General features: G+C 32.6%; 1 protein-coding gene and 1 pseudogene across 1 annotated transcript; both read left to right on the plus strand.

The window, feature by feature from the left end:
* Positions 1–5,561: 5,561 nt before the first annotated feature.
* Positions 5,562–6,317, plus strand: LOC149890014 (uncharacterized). The gene is made up of 2 exons (XM_090085214.1): positions 5,562–5,567; positions 5,688–6,317. Exons 1-2 carry the CDS (start codon positions 5,562–5,564, stop codon positions 6,198–6,200), a joined length of 519 nt encoding a protein of 172 aa, XP_089941340.1. The 3' UTR covers positions 6,201–6,317.
* Positions 6,318–11,528: 5,211 nt separating this feature from the next.
* Positions 11,529–16,493, plus strand: LOC149890015 (uncharacterized; annotated as a pseudogene).
* Positions 16,494–17,184: the final 691 nt, after the last annotated feature.

Consider the following 17,184-nt stretch of genomic DNA (forward strand, 5'->3'; position numbering starts at 1 on the left):
GAACCATCCATCCATACTTTGAAAACACGTCAATCACCATGAGCAAATATTTGACGCCGTTGTTGAATTTTGAAAACGATTGCATGTCAACCAAATCAGCAGCCCATATTTCGTCGATGTCGCTCACAATCACCATTCTTCTTTTAAAATGATGAATCACCGGTTTATGAAGCTCCTCTGCAAGCTGATCCGTCCATTTCAGAGGCATTTTTTTTTTTTTTTAGAATCCTTTGGATTCCTGGAAAAATCTTTGATTTTTTTAGATCCTTCAGATCCATGGACACCCAGTCCAAATTTAGCTTTGGCTTTGATCACCGGCGCAATGAGCTTTCTTTCGTTCATTTCCCTTTGGGTTAGGTTAGGAATCGAATTCATTTCTTCAAGCATCATTTGATCAGCCACATTCCTGCTTTTAACATCGTTTAAATATTTGTAAGCCAAATCGTGGTGATACGCTGCATTGTCCACTCGATTCACCGGTTTGCTCTACTCTTGATACATGTCTGTGGATGTCAACCTTTTATCCAAATTGGTTCCCGGTCCTGCAAAGTTCATCCCAGGAAGGTGCATTTCTCCCGGAAATTTTGCCCACGGAAGCTTGATTTTCTTTGACAACGTGTTGATCGATTCCACCAAGTCACCTCCTTTTGTTGTCTCGACAGCATCTTTAGCAATAAACTTGCATTTCGTCGTTCCGCAAGAGTCGCAGGTTCCTTTGAGCATAGGTCTGTTGTTTTTTGTCATCTCCTTTTTCAAGTGAATGGTTTCAGTTTCTCTTTTGCATTTGACACAGTACATTTTTAAACACACAAGAAAAAATTTTTAAGTCCATTACAAAATGGAAGTCATTGATTTGTCATGGAATATCGGAAAAACCAAAAGATACAACAACAAGTTTTTACCAAGAAGCATTCGAGGAATCATCGTCGGGAAATCCGGTTGCGGAAAAACAACCTTGCTTCTCAATTTACTGCTTAGACCTGGATGGCTCGATTATAACCACTTGCAAGTCTTTGGCAAATCCCTTTTCCAGCCCGAATACAAAATACTCAAAAAAGCCTTTGAAAAGAAACTGCCAAAAGAAGTCATTCTTCAATTATTCAACATTCAAAGCAAAATTGAACAGCTAAAATCCAGTCCTGAAGACGTCATTGAAGAAATATTAAAAGAATGGAACGGAGAAACAGACATGGAATGTCAATTTTTCGAAAATGAAGAAGACGTGCCTGAACCCGCTGCCTTAGACTCGTCCAAAAACAACTTGATGATCTTTGATGACTTGCAACTCACCAAACAAAACAAATGCGAAAAATATTACATCCGAGGAAGACACTCTAACGTGGACTGCTTTTACCTCGCTCAAAATTATTTCCTGCTCCCTAGACAAACCATCCGAGAAAATGCCAACTTTATTTGCCTCTTTCCTCAGGACGATAAAAACATCAACCACATTTATCAAGATCACGTTTCAAGCGACATGAAAAAAGAAGAATTTAAAAAGTTTTGCAAATACTGCTGGTCTCAACCCCATGGATTTGCCGTCATTGATTTATCCTCCAAAAAAGACCATGGAAAATACAGAAGCGGGTTGGACGATTTTTATTTTCCAAACGTATAAAAAACATGTCTGGATTCTATTTGCTTACCAAATCTAAACAAGATCTTCCCACCGTATCCAACAGCTCCATCAAAACATACTTTGAAAAACCCATCGAGCTGGATATGAACAAACAGTATGAAATGGCGCTCGTCGGACTCGAAACTTATCGAAGCTATCCCAACATCACCTCTGAAAATAACGTTTTTAGATACAGTCCAAACGCTGGATCAAACAGTTACACCATCTACATTCAAGAAGCAACATACGAAATTAACCAGCTCAACGATTACCTTCAAGCTGAAATGCAAAAACAAACAGGAAGCTTGTACAGAGTGGACGGTGTTGTCATCACAGCAAACGAGTCTTCGCTCAAAGCCGTATTGACTTTTGGAAAGCCTACAGCAACGACAAGATACTGGGTTGATTTTAACGTCAATAACAGCATTGGTACTCTCCTTGGATTCGACAAAAACGAATACGCCTACGTCGAAAAAAAAGAAGACCCTGTTGATCCCAATAAAGTCACTAGTGTCATCAGCACTTACGAGTCTGAAAACATCGTAAGAATTGAAGAAACTGCAGTCATTCGAGTCACAAACGACATTATCGGCTCCTCCTATTTAGACAGAAAATCAACAAACGACATTTACTCCTTTTATCCACAAGTTGAACCCGGAACCAAAATTGTTGAAAAACCTTTTCACCTCATCTACCTTCCCATCGTTATCAGCAAAATTTCAAGAATGGAAACACAAATCGTTGATCAAGATGATCACTTGATCGATTTTAGAGGAGAAGACATCATTGTCAGATACCACATCAGAGAAAGAATCTCATCCACTCTACACGATCTTTTCTCCGGAAGCGCTTTCAGTCGTTGAATCTGAGAAAAAAAATTTTCTTTTTCTATTAAAAATGTATCAAAAGATCAGTATCAACATTTCAAAAGGACAAGCTGACAAAATTAAAAAAGCCTTACATGATAAAACTGAAACCAGCATAAAACTCACTCATCAAGACTTGAACGGTGAACATGTTCTTGCTGTCACTCAAACCCAACTCAACAAAATTGCAAAAGCCTATGAAGCTGGAAAAGGCGTCACGCTCAAACTCAGCAAAAAACAAATTGCATACAACGCAAAAGTAGAAGGAGGATTCATCGGTGCCCTTTTACCTTTACTAGGAATGATCGGAAGCACCATCGCCACAAAAGTCGTTCCTGCTCTTGCCACTGGACTGTTAGGTGGAGTCGGAGCTTCTGCCGGCTCTGCCTTAGTCGACAAAATTGCTGGGCGCGGAGTCATTTACCTCAGAAAAGGAGGAAAAGGACTAAAAATTTCCAAACTTGGATCAGGCATATACCTCAACCATTGGAATGGAAACACACAAGGCGATGGGCTTTACATCAAGAATAAAAAAGCATACGATCGTATAGGCTCTGGAGAAGAAGAACAATTCTCCGGTCTTGGTTTACTGCTCGGTCCCAATTCACCCTTTAATAGCATACCCATTCTCGGATCCATTTTGTAGATTCTTTGTAATTTTAATTTTTTATCCAACAAGAATAAAAAATTCGAAGAATCATAGAAAATATACTTTTATCGTTACCAATTCTCCTTCAGACGAAATCATTAACGTTTCTCCCACATGCACATCCAACACGCTCGAAAAAAAAACGATTTTTGAAACCCGATACAGCTGATCAGACTTACGCACCAAATCAAATTTCTTATCGTCGCTCTCTTCTCCAAACTTAAAACTCTCACTAATAACACCGCTTGTCTCCATTGAAAATATCAACATCCCTTTCTCTAAACACACTCTAAATTCCGATGTCGGCTTCACCATCGTACACATTTCGCTAAACCTACTAGCCGAAACTCTTCTACTTGACCGAAAAGAATAACGCTCACTTAAACTCACGTTTTGAACGCTTTCCGTCGCCACCTTAATATTATACGCAAATTGGTCTAAAGTTCTCACGCCGATTTCAAAACTTCCCGCACTCAAAATCGACAAAGTCAACTCGCTTCCATTTTTTACCGTTTTAAACACCTTGCTCACGTAACTCTCAACACCCACATGTAACGGTTCCTCAAAATCAAACACGTACTCATCAAACTGATCTGCAAAAAGATTCACATCAAACATTAAATTTATTGTTGTTTTTGTTCTCACACTTATACCTTCTTTACTGATTCTCATACACACCATCCTCATGTTTTTGAACAAAAGATCAAACAACGCTTTCACTTCACCTGAATGCTTTGTTCGCGCAAAAAACATTTTTTAAATAAGAAAATATTTTTTTAAATCAACACTTGCATTTTTCATCACAGTACACTTTACTCGAATACGTAACATTTACGCTATTGTGAGCTTTAACCTTTGGATGCATTCGACACCAACGAGCGAGTTGTTTTATGCAGTTAATTTTTTTTCCAATGCCAAATTCCCCATTGCAATAAATGAGAAAAAATTGAGCGTTTAAAAAATTCACCACTCGATCTGAATCCCATTGCTCAAAGTCTTCAGGAACAGTTTCAACAATATCTTCCATTTTTTAAAATACTAAGAAATTTCTTAATTTAAATTCAATATTTTTATCATCCAAAATGATCACACCACCTTCGCCATCGGACACTACAAAACACGGTAAGAAAATTGATTCAAAAGGCTGACAGAATAAAAAAAAAACAAATATACAAATAACGTGATTATTTTTATATTTACAACCGGCGCCATCTTGGAAATAACATCGAGACCCCCCAATATATTACGGTATCAATGCGCCAGAACCCGCAAATATATACTACTCATATTCAACTATAAACATAAGTAGCAATGATATATTATATATACTAGATGTCTAACTTCGATCCGAAAAGTGAAGCCGTGGGAGCCATTTCTAATTCGGGCAAAAACGAGCATTTTTAACTTTTATTTCGCACGTCGGATATAGTTTTTGCCCTTATTACAAATGGCGGATATAGTTTTTGCCCTTATTACAAATGGCGGATTTAGTTTTTGCCCTTATTACAAATGGCGGATTCAATTTGTAAACAAAAAAAGCGGCTTCACTTTTCGTCCAATAAAATCCCGCAAGTTAGACATCTAGTATATATAATATATCATTGATAAGTAGTTGCTCGGGACTTGATATTTTTTCCTTACGGCTAGTAAGCAGCATTCTACAGTCCAAAATTTCTTCGTACAGTTCTCGTCCATCCACATCAGAACTGTAGACTTCGCCAAATTTTTTACATTGATCTTTTAAGTGATTGATTTCCGTATTGAAGCACAACCCTTCCACATCAAGAAGAAATCCAAATTTTTCATCAATTTCCATTAATCGAACGCTTCTTGTTTTCAATTCATTGAAAAGACGGTCGACAGTCCCTTTTATTACCCTTTCCATTTCTTCTTTTGCTGTTAACCCAACATCTCTAGACATTTCGCCATCCATTCTTTTTTTTCTTCTTTGACGTCTTTCAAATTCAACACCCCATTCGTTACAAATTTGAACTCCTTCTTTTAGTGAGTCAGTAACTAAGACTTCTCTCTCACTTTGGAAATAATCTTGGAGCAATTTCAAACTTAAAGCTGCATTATGAAAGTTCATTTTAGGATCCTGCAACCTCTTTTGAACACGGTCAATTCGGCCTAGAATCTTGTTCCAAAACCCTAGCAATGTGAGAAAGTCATACGTTAAAATTCTATTATAAAGCTGCTTTGCATCGCTTTTCGTTTCATTTGACGCGCTTTCGTCTACCATTAAGTTCTGAAGAACTTATACTATTTCATCAATGTAGGTGTTGTAGTTGCGTCATTGTGTAATTCATAGTGCACAATGAATATGTAGTTCAATGACTATATATGGCTCGTTGTGCATAATTCATTGTGCACAACGAGCCATATATAGTCATTGAATTTAGAAATGATATTTAAATTGTAAAAGCGAATGAACGTGAGGATGAAATACATAACGTATATAGAATGTAGTCGTCTTAATATTACAAGCTATTTCGGCCGTATGACACCAATGGCGAAAAAAAAAAAAAAACGGAAGAAACATACTACAATTTAGTCGGTAGAGTACGAAGAGTCGTTAGAGTACGAAGAGTCGTTAGAGTACGAAGAGTCGTTAGAGTACGAAGAGTCGTTAGAGTACGAAGAGTCGTTAGAGTACGAAGAGTCGGTAGAGTACGAAGAGTTGGTAGAGTACGAAGAGTCGGTAGAGTACGAAGAGTCGGTAGAGTACGAAGAGTCGGTAGAGTACGAAGAGTCGGTAGAGTACGAAGAGTCGGTAGAGTACGAAGAGTCGGTAGAGTACGAAGAGTCGGTAGAGTACGAAGAGTCGGTAGAGTACGAAGAGTCGGTAGAGTACGAAGAGCATGAAGAGTACAGTGATAGTGATGAAGAAAGTGCTTTAAGGTCAAAACCGGTTCTTGTTAGAAAGAGTGATCGTGTAACTATTCAAGAGCGTGTGCAAAAGAGACAGGAAGAGTTTCCGAATAGATATGCAGACTTTGTGATGTGGAGATCAAGGGGTGTTGTAGTTGCGTCATTGTGTAATTCATTGTGCACAATGAATATGTAGTTCAATGACTATATATGGCTCGTTGTGCATAATTCATTGTGCACAATGAATTTAGAAATGATATTTAAATTGTAAAAGCGAATGAACGTGAGGATGAAATACATAACGTATATAGAATGTAGTCGTCTTAATATTACAGGTGTGTACAGGTTTTACTGATTCTGTTTTAGCGCTCCACCTGGTATCGGAATCGGACTTCAAAGTAATAGGCACAGCATCTTTAAGTTTTTGCCATCGTTGAGTTGATCTTGAGAAAAAAACGTAAAGCTCATCGATGGTTCCAAAAAAAGTAACCATCATTACTTCTTCTTTAGCCGCATGTACGCCTACCAAATTAAGGCTATGATTGTCACAATTGACAAATATGGCAAGGTTGTTTTTTTCCTTTATTATTTGATGCACACCACTCTTGTGGCCAGCCATAACAGCAGCATTGTCATAGCATTGTGACCTGCAATTTTCTACATTCATATCGTCTTTTTCTAATTGCTCCAATATTGTTTGGGCTAAGCTAGCTGCATCCTTATCGCTGAGTTGGATAAAGCCAAGGAAAGATTCTTTTATATGTACTGTTTTTTTCTCGAAATCGATCTCGACATACCTAACTACCTCAGACATTTGTTCGCGATGGGCTAAATCTGGAGTTGAGTCAAACATTTGCCCACAATACTTTGCTTTATGTATCTTTTCAAGCAAGTTAGCACGAACAGTGGATGCTATGATGTGAATGAACTCGTTCTAAATATTGGGAGAAAGATATGTTGTGGATCCAGGATGGCTCTCCGCAAATTTTAAATGATCTTTAATAACAGGATCAAAATTGGAAACTAGTTTCAGTAAACCAAGTAAATTTCCTGAGTTAGCATTTGATTGAAGTGATTCTCGGTGTCCTCGCAAAGCTAAATTTTGCATTGCAAGGTATTTGATGCAGTGCAACAGCCTTTTCAAAATATCACACCACTTTTGATTTTTTCTTTAAATTTGTTGTTGAAGTTCTGCATCAATTATTCCTCTATTGTAGTAATAAATTTCTTTCCAGTTCTTTCCATTGGGTAAAGCATTGTCTGTGGTTTTTTGAATTTTCATGTACATTCATTCTCTCAGGTGCTTTCCAATTATTAAATCCGCTTTCTTGTTCCAAACTAGATTGTTTTTCACATTTTAAAAAAAGAAGACAGCAATGAAACAGTTGCTGCACTTAAAAATCATCTATCCATTAAAAAAGATGAAGTTATTGGCACCATCAAATTTATTTCTATATTTGTGAAGTTTTGGAAAATTTGTAATGTAAAAGGTGTTGGAGTAGATATTCATTATAAAGATGAGTATCATGCAGTAACTCTAAAACAAAGTCCGACGCGTTAGGAGTTGCTGAAGCTGCAGTAAGTAAGCGTTTACAATGATGGGAAATATCCAAAAAGAAGCTAAATGAGTGCCATATTCATTGAAAGATAGAGATTTGGAAAGAAGATTGCTAATGAGCAATATATTTAAGCGCTACTACAGTTTCTCCCCCCCCCCCTTTTTTTTTAATGATTGATTATGATAGAGAATTTTATGCTGATTCAGAAAAATATAAAAACAAAGACCTAAAAATTAACGGAAAGTGCTCTAATTCGAAGTAAAAGTTCATTAATATATATATAGTTTAAAGTACCTTTGATATACTCTCTAGTCAGTGTGTGTGTATTTATGTGTGTGTGTGTGTGTGTGTATATATATATATATATATATATATATATATATATATATATATATATATATATATATATATATATATTAACACACACACATACATATCGATATTATATAATATACTTCAGGTAGAATAATGTAGGCGCTACTCGACTTTCTCCCCCCCCCCCCCCCCCTAATTTTATAATTGATTCTGATAGAGAATTTTATGCTGATTCAGAAAAATATAAAAACATGAACCTGAAAATTAACGGAAAGTGCTCTAATTCGAAGTCAAAGTTGTAAAAAATCCCACTAAAAGCCCTAATATTCGCCATTTTTTTTCAAAACGCTTTCATTTTTAACGAAAATTAATTACCGTTACAATGCGCATAAACAGACCTGGTTTCCATAAGCCTTAGCATTATTATTTTAAAGTATTGTAACGAAAGTGTTATAACGAAATGAAATTAATAGAAGATTTCAAATAAAGGTTGAACGTAGAATGTGAGAATGTAGAAAAATTTATGAATAATTATTATTGTATCGTACGCTGGTATTTTTTATTAAAAAAAAACGCTTTGAAGGTTACATTTTTTAAATTTTACATGTGATAGAACAACTATGAACTAAGTTTCAAAAGTTCTTCTTTTAAGAAAAAAAACTTTTTAATTCTTTTTTAAATTTATTACAAAAGTACATTACTTGCAATATAGTTTATTCTATAATATCAATATAGATTATTCTAATAAATCAAAAAACGGCTATTTTCATTGCCACAAAAAATTGCGCAAGATAAACATACTTTAACGAATTTTTTAACGTAAAAACCATGCTATTAATGTTTTGCTTTTGTCAGCTAAAAGATCATTAACTTAGTATTTTCAAAATGTCAATAATGGGTAATTCCGCATCAAATCACCCAAAATTTAGAAAATTTTGAACCATGGGTCCTCAAATTTTTTAAAAATTTCTTTGGCTGTTGCATCTTAAAAAGAAAAGTTAACACATAAAATTTCAGCTAAAAATGTTGAGCGGTTGACAAGATACTGCAATTTTAATATTGACCTGGTTTCCCAAAATGACCCGGTTTTCATAACATTCTGAAAAAACATTTTTCTTAAAAAAATAAGAAATAAAAATGGCAAAAATACGAAAATAAACATATATAATATTTTTTTGATGCTGAATTCAATAAAAGTACTTAAAATGCTAAAATATAAAAGGAACATGCTTAAAAGTTAATAAAACAACTAGTTTCTATAAACCAACTTTGGGGCCCAATATCTCAAAACACCCCTGTCAAATTTTTTTTTTTTTTTGCTGTTAATATTTTCAACTGCTTATAATCTTACTAGGCACAAAAAATCTAACTGGAAAAACAACTGAAACATATGGAACTTTAATTTCAATGATCTATTACTTTTTCAAGAAATTATTTTAAAAAACATGCAAATAGAATTCTGTAAAATATTATATTTAGTTTATAGACTCCTTAAAAAAAAAAAAAAAAGAATTTTGTTATATTTAAGGAAGTCTTAATTATATGATAACTTAGTTATTTGATCTTAACAACTGAAAAAAACATCCTGTTTTGTTTTTATATAAAAACTGAATAAGTGTGATATTGATGTGCATTTGTTTTTAAAATTTTGGTAACTACATTTTGTAAAAGTTTATAATAACTAGTTTATAAAAAGTTCAGTTATAAAACAATATTTATTGGTAAATTTTATTTAAATTTTAACAAATTAACAATTTCATATATATATATATTTCATATATATATATGTAGATTGTATATATATATAAATATATCTATAAAGAAAATAACCAATATCTATCAGTGTAAAAAAATATACAACAGAGGGATTCTGAAAAGGTTTGAATTATTTCTTTATCAAAAAATTTTTCAATCTGTCTAAATTACATATATTAATTGATGGTTGCGCAGGACAGTACAAAAGTTGTAAAATCTTTTACAATCTATGCCAACTAGAAAGTGAATTTGACCTTAAAGTTGAATGGAACTTTTTTGCCACGTCCCATGGAAAGTCACAATGCAATGGGATTGGTGGTACTGTAAAAAGGTTAACAGCACAAAAAAGTTTAAAATGACCATACAGAAACCAAATTCTCACATCAGAAGCTATGTATGAATTTTGTATTGAGAAAATCAAGGTTGTTAACTTCATTTACATAAAGGGATTGGACTTACAATTGCAACATGAAGAGCAAAAAGAAAGGTACACTGGTGTAACAACTTTACCTGGTACTGGTAGCTTTCATCAATTTATGATCTTAGAGATAACAGGGTTGGGGCAAAGAGGTGTAGTACGGACATTAATTATTCAATAATCCACAGTCTTAAAAAGAAACAAGATATATTTCAACTTGATACTGTTGCTTTAGGTTGTTATGTAGCTGTAGTCTGTGTAGTAATGGATCGGCATTGTAACTAAATCCAACCTAGAAAAAGTTGATGCTAAAGTTAAATTTCTTCACCCAAATGGTCCATCAATCTGTTTTAACTGGCCTGAAAGAGACGACTACTGTTTTATTCCCAACACCAACATATTGAAAAAACTATCTGTTCCACAAGCTTGCTCCAGTTCCGGTAGAAACAATGTGTTTGAAAATACTGAAATAGAGGAAGTACAAGTAAAATGGGAACAATATTGTAAACTATTACAAACACAGTCAAAATAACTGACATCTTCAATACCTTTAAAAATCTTGTATATTTAAGTGACTGTTTAAATTACGATTAACTTATTTTTATTTTATTTACAAATATTTTTTGGGAATTTCTTGAAAAAGTAATAGATCATTGAAATTAAAGTTCCATATGTTTCAGTTGTTTTTCCAGTTAGATTTTTTGTGCCTAGTAAGATTATAAGCAGTTGAAAATATTAACAGCAAAAAAAAAAAAAATTTGACAGGGGTGTTTTGAGATATTGGGCCCCAAAGTTGGTTTATAGAAACTAGTTGTTTTATTAACTTTTAAGCATGTTCCTTTTATATTTTAGCATTTTAAGTACTTTTATTGAATTCAGCATCAAAAAAATATTATATATGTTTATTTTCGTATTTTTGCCATTTTTATTTCTTATTTTTTTAAGAAAAATGTTTTTTCAGAATGTTATGAAAACCGGGTCATTTTGGGAAACCAGGTCAATATTAAAATTGCAGTATCTTGTCAACCGCTCAACATTTTTAGCTGAAATTTTGCATGTAATATTTTTTTATAATAAGGAATAATGTGTCAAAATATAACACAAAAGGAAGACACATGGTTCAATGGACTGGGTGACTTGATGTGGAATTACCCTAATGTATTTGATAGAAAGTAATGTATTTCAGGTAAATAGGAGGACTATTAGGCGAACCTCTGATATGTATCCAGACAAATAATTAGCCAGGGTCAAATACTTTTAATGTAGCTGAAAAAATCTATTGACTCTGCTATTTAAATCTTAGTATAGATTATTTATATTTAAGATTTTATAATTTAAAAATGAGGTTAAAATAAGATCAGTTAAAACATTTTTTCTCTTTATGTTATTTTATAGTTTGATTCAATATGTTTTTTATTGTTTTTACGTATTTCAAAAACTTTTATAAAATTCTTTCTATTAATTTTAGAGGAGTTTCTCATGATTGTTGCAAAAGTAAAGCTGTAACCAATATCGTTGGAGATAAACATCACTTGGAGATAAACATGCAGAATAAGTAGCATCTGGATTGTTAAAGCATAAAATGGAGAGTGAAAGCATTGTAAGTGTAAAGCAGTTCAAGATGTCTACATGTGGAAATCTTCTCTCTGTTACAGTTAGGGTTGCCAGATTTCTTTTCTAAAAATACCGGACACTTTCTCATACATCCAACCCCCCCCCCCGCCTCTAACATTCTTCGTGAAAATCCATTTTGTTTCATTTGGAGAACTAAAAACGGAACAATATATATATACTAATACTACAATACATTTTATGAGGATATACAAGGAATAATGAGCCGAGGGACCCCCTACTTTTTTCTAAATAATAATAAGAAAATATAAAAAGATATATAGAAACTTTTATGACCCCCGTCACTTCCGCTCAAATTTGATAAAAGTTATCAAAGTTAAAAGTACTTTTACCATTACTTTTATACTACAATACAATACTGATTTTCAATTTTAATTTGAAAATCGTAACCTTTTAAAAACAAGCCTTGAAGTAAATTACTACAGAAAAGTACATTTACTATTACTTTTACACTACAATACAATACTAACTTTTAATTTTTTTTTTAGTTTGTAATACTGATATTATACATCCTACGTGCTTCTAATATATTTTATTTTTTACTTTCATAGTTATATTTAATGTTAGTCTCGACTGCTTTTAGTATTTTTTTTTTTTTGAAATTGCATCTTTGAATTCCGTGCAAGTATAAGGTATGTTAAAAAATATACAAAGTCCACTTCTGACTGAGTCAACACATAAACGATTCCTTTCATCGGTCCAAACATTTCCCATAACACTGAATATTCTTTCGACATTTGCATTTGAAACCGGAATAGACATAAATACTGTACAATTTTCAAAAGATTCGGAGCTGATTCCTTCTCAAATAATTGTTGCCACTTTTCAAGGGATGATGCTTCTGGAAGCGATGGGAAAAAAAAATTCAATGCACCCAACTCATCGTTTAAATCTTCTGGAGTAACTTCATTTTTCCAAGGTGACGTCATCCGAATTTCAATAACTTCGTCTAGAGTTGGCGATTTTGTCAGATTACCAAGGCTAAGAGCCATAAATTTGAAATATGGAGAGTCGTTGAAAGAAAACCATTTTTCTAAATAAGCTAGGGCTCTCTTGTAAACCATCAATGCTTCTTTCGTAAATTTCTGTACCAAATGATCAGGTAAGTAATTTTTTCGGAACGCAAATTTGACCTTCATTCCGAAAAATGTATTGTCAATTTTTTGATTTAATGAATCTTGAAATTTTTTAAAAGTTAAATACAAATCACATGCTGTAGTTGAACTGTTTTCTAAATTAAGCAATATTTCTTGAAAACAGTACATAAAGTAATGAGTGAAGAAGAGATACAACTCAGAAAATGTTGGCTACGCATCACTTGACATTTCGTTTTCTTGGTCTGATAAAATATCCCATATTGGTTTAGGGCAATCATCAGAACCAAGGGCGAGAAAGTATGCTTTCAATGGTTTCCAACTGAGTAACAAACGTTCAACTGCTTTAAATAAACTTAGCCATGGAACGTGTCGAATGACATCATGAAATTCAGACTCACAAAACTCAAAGCATTCTTTAAGCTCTTCTCGTCTTTTGGCAGAGTTAGAAAACTCTGCAAACACTTTTAAAACAACATTTTCTACTTTGAAAGATAAAACTTTCAATGCGTTTTTAGTGCAATTGTGTAACATGTGATTGTTGCAATGAGCAGCAATTATGTTTTGATTTTCTTGATCAACCAATTTTTTATAAACTGAATTATTTACACCATAATTAACGGATGCGTTGTCAGCTCCATATGCCGTTACGTTTACCCACGACAATTTTTTTTCCTGAAGCACACGACATAAATGACCTTTTATAGATGACGAGTCTTCAAATGAATCTTCATAAAAAACAAGTATTTTGTAACAAATACCTTCAGATAAGGTGAAATACAGTACTACAACTGGATAAACTTTTCGGTTTCCCTTATTTGATGCATCGGTTGAAACTGAAAATGGCAAACCATCATGTAAATCATGCAATACTACTTCTAACGAGTATGGATACAAAACATTGTTGACAATTGCAGACGCTTTTGTGCGACCAGCCGTCATTTTTTTAACAATATCAGAATCTGAAATGATTTGTTTCATAACTTTAATTGTACAATCTTGAGCTAAAAAAGAATTGTGATGTTTCACTCCATGAAAAAAATTGGTTAACTCGGCTATGTTAACTTTTTCATTCTGTGAATTGCCTTTAATAATAAAAAAAACTCTTCATTCTTTGTGAAACAGCAGCGGCTAAGACATTCTTTGTGTGTTTTTGCGAACCTGCATGCTGAGTTAATGCTTTAACACCGTCATATCCATTATTAAAAAATGAATTGCATAGCTTACATCTCGCTTTATTTTGAGAACTGGCTTCATTGCTGCATTTTTCAACCCACAAGTACTCTTTTTCCCACTCTGAATTATATATACACAGTCTTCTTCTCTTTTTTTGAGGCGTTTCTGGGTTCGTTTTTTTTCCGGCAATGATAAATTCGAGAACACCGCTTGAATTTTCGGTATTATTTTCAAAATTAACAGCTGCATCACTGTCACTGTCGTTCGTTTTAATATCCAGCTTTCGTTATCCACATCAAACAAAAATAATTGAGAAATAAAATGTATTTTGCATTTATGAACTGTGTGATTGTGAAAGAGGCGCCTAATTAAAATAAAAACAAAACCTTTATTTAAGAATTTAATTTCAAACAAAATTGTGTTATATTAATGAGGCGCCTTTTTCTTGCTTGTTGTAGATGTATAAAAACTGAAAAATAAACAGTTTTTAAAAAATTTCAATACTCCAATAAAAATTCTAAAATTTGAACGTTCGAAAATTAAGCTCCTTTGCGTTTAATTAAACGTTAAATTATATTAATATAATTAAACGTAACTAAACATTTTCACTAATAATAAACAGTATTTATTATCTTAAAAAAAAATAGCCAGAACTTATTATTTTTAAAAAATAATAAATTCTGGCTATTTTTTTAAAAATGCGTAAACAATCAAATGAAGAAAAACAAATATTCCATAATTTTGAAAAAACCGGACATTTACAAGTCCGGTATTTATTTTTGTTTTTTACAGGACAGACTATTGAAATAATGGAGTGTCCGGTTCAAAACCGGACACCTGGCAACCCTAGTTACAGTTGGAGTAAGTGAAATTAAGTCAAAAAGAAAGAAAGTAAATAATATCTTGTTCCAAAAAATTATGGAGCTATCAAATTCATTAGAACTCTCTAAAAATAAAACCAAAAAATCATGTTCTACTTTACACAGGAATCTAACATGTGCTGTAGAATTGATTATTAATGTTAAAATGACTGAATTGCAGGAAACTCTGAATATCTTTAAATGGTGGTCAAAACTTCTTAAAAGTTATTATTAACGTTTTTTGATCCAAAAAATCATTATTCTTCCTTTGAAATATATGAAGATTCTGGTGTCAAGCAATCCTATATTCTTGCCATTGTGGAGATGGTCTTATGGGATAATGGCAATCTCCAAAAATTATTGGCACTTCTTCAACTTGAAGAAGTAAACTTCAGTATGCCATTTGACCTAAAGTGTGTAAATAGTGTTTTTAGAACTTTCAAGTCACTCTGGGAAATATGCCTGTCTGTATTGTGAAGGAGAATGCTCCCTTGAAGCAGGGAAACTAAGAACGTTGGGCTCCATAGACTTATGTTATGATCAATATGTATATGGTGGAAAAAAAAATTGAAAATGCAGGAATACAAAAATGTAATAAATCCTCATTTCCTTTACTTAAAAGAAGATCAAGAAACTTTTCTTGAACACATTGTTCCTCCACCTGAGCTTCACATTATAATGGGAATTGTGGATAAACTTTATACTTTGCTTTAATATGTTTGGCCAGCTTTTCAAAGCTGGTTGAAAACACATTACATATTAATGAGAGGGTACCATGGTGTAGGTTTTGATGGAAATAATGATAATTGGTTTATGCCCCTGTTAGATATTTTGGAGAGGGATGTTACCTTAACTGCAGCAATCAATATTTTACCAATAATGAATTGCTTGCATAAATTTTCATTAGTGAAATCAGCGGTGTTTGGTTTGGAAATGGGTACAGACGTTTCTGTTAAAATTGAAGATTTCAAAAGTTTATTTTCTAGTCTTCAACTATATACAAAAGATGTATTTAGCTATGACTTGACAGTTTCATGGAAAATACATATTTTAGTGTGTCACGTTCTCACCTTTGTAGATTGCAATAATATAAGCTTAGGTAGCTATGCAGAACAATGTGGTGAATCAGTTCATCACAAATTTAAAAAAACTTGGATGAACTATAAAAGAAACATAGGACAAAAAAGTTATGGAGAAAAGCTAAAATCTGCTGCGGTAAATTTTAATTTAAACAAGCATTAACTTAAATATCATTTGTGATACAAATGTATTTATATTATGGTTTTTTTGTAAATGAAATAAATAAATATTAATGGGTTATTTTGACTACCATAATGGCTGACTTTATTAAAACTTTGGAAGAAAAAAAGCCAAAAATTATGCGTTTTAATTTTGGAAGTATACATATTTAACACTTAGTTCAGATTTTTTTGACAACATACATTGTGTTTACTAATGCATATGATTGATTAAATGTAAAAAAATCAGGAGTGGGGAGAGTTTCAACCTGGGGTTCAATTTGGAGAACAGTGTTGCTTCACTTTTTCTTTACAGAATTTTTGTGAAGTTAGACATCTAGATAATATATACAATTGGGAAGGATTAACTTTTAAAACCGGTAAAGATAGGCAAAACGACATCTTGACTCGACTTGAAGATTTATGATATATTTGAACTAAAATTTGGCATTTTAAAAAAATAATAAGTTGGAATATTGTAAAAAATATCGTTATTATACCGATAAATATCGGTATTCTCGTTATTTTTATGTATTCCGATAAACCGATAAAAAAAGCCGATAATATCGTTTCAAACGATAAATTATCGTTTGGTTATCGGTTCAAACGATAACTAAACCGATATTATCGTTTCATAGACAAACTCATATCGTTTGATATCGTTATCGTTTCATATCGTTATCGATTCAAAACAATAACGATACGCAGACCCTTACTAAAAACCCTTTTCTTCGCAATTTTTTTCAAAACGCTTTGAACGCACTGATCTCAAAATATACCTGGATAGCCTATACGGGAAATTTTTTGAAGCCAGTTTTGGCCTCCCAAGATGGCGGCGGAATCAACGAATGGTTATGAGAATTAAGAAACTGATGATAATCAAGTTTTATTTCTTTAGCTCAAATATTGATAAATATATAAGTTTCTAATAAAAATCTAGTTTTTTTGTTTAACATAAAATTTTTTTCATAAAAATAACGGAATATTACATATTTACATAAATTTCAAATATAAATATTTTTTTCTATTCTGTTCTATATTAACTTTATGTTTTTCGTTTTTTAGAATAAATATAATAAAATAAAAATTATCAGTAAAACTAAGTACAAATTTTAATTTGAGTTTGCTAAAAT

Source organism: Hydra viridissima, unplaced genomic scaffold, assembly GCF_058129835.1.
Source record: "Hydra viridissima isolate aposymbiotic clone 2 unplaced genomic scaffold, HvirCarnegie_v1 scaffold_4, whole genome shotgun sequence".
NCBI classification, from domain to species: domain Eukaryota; kingdom Metazoa; phylum Cnidaria; class Hydrozoa; order Anthoathecata; family Hydridae; genus Hydra; species Hydra viridissima.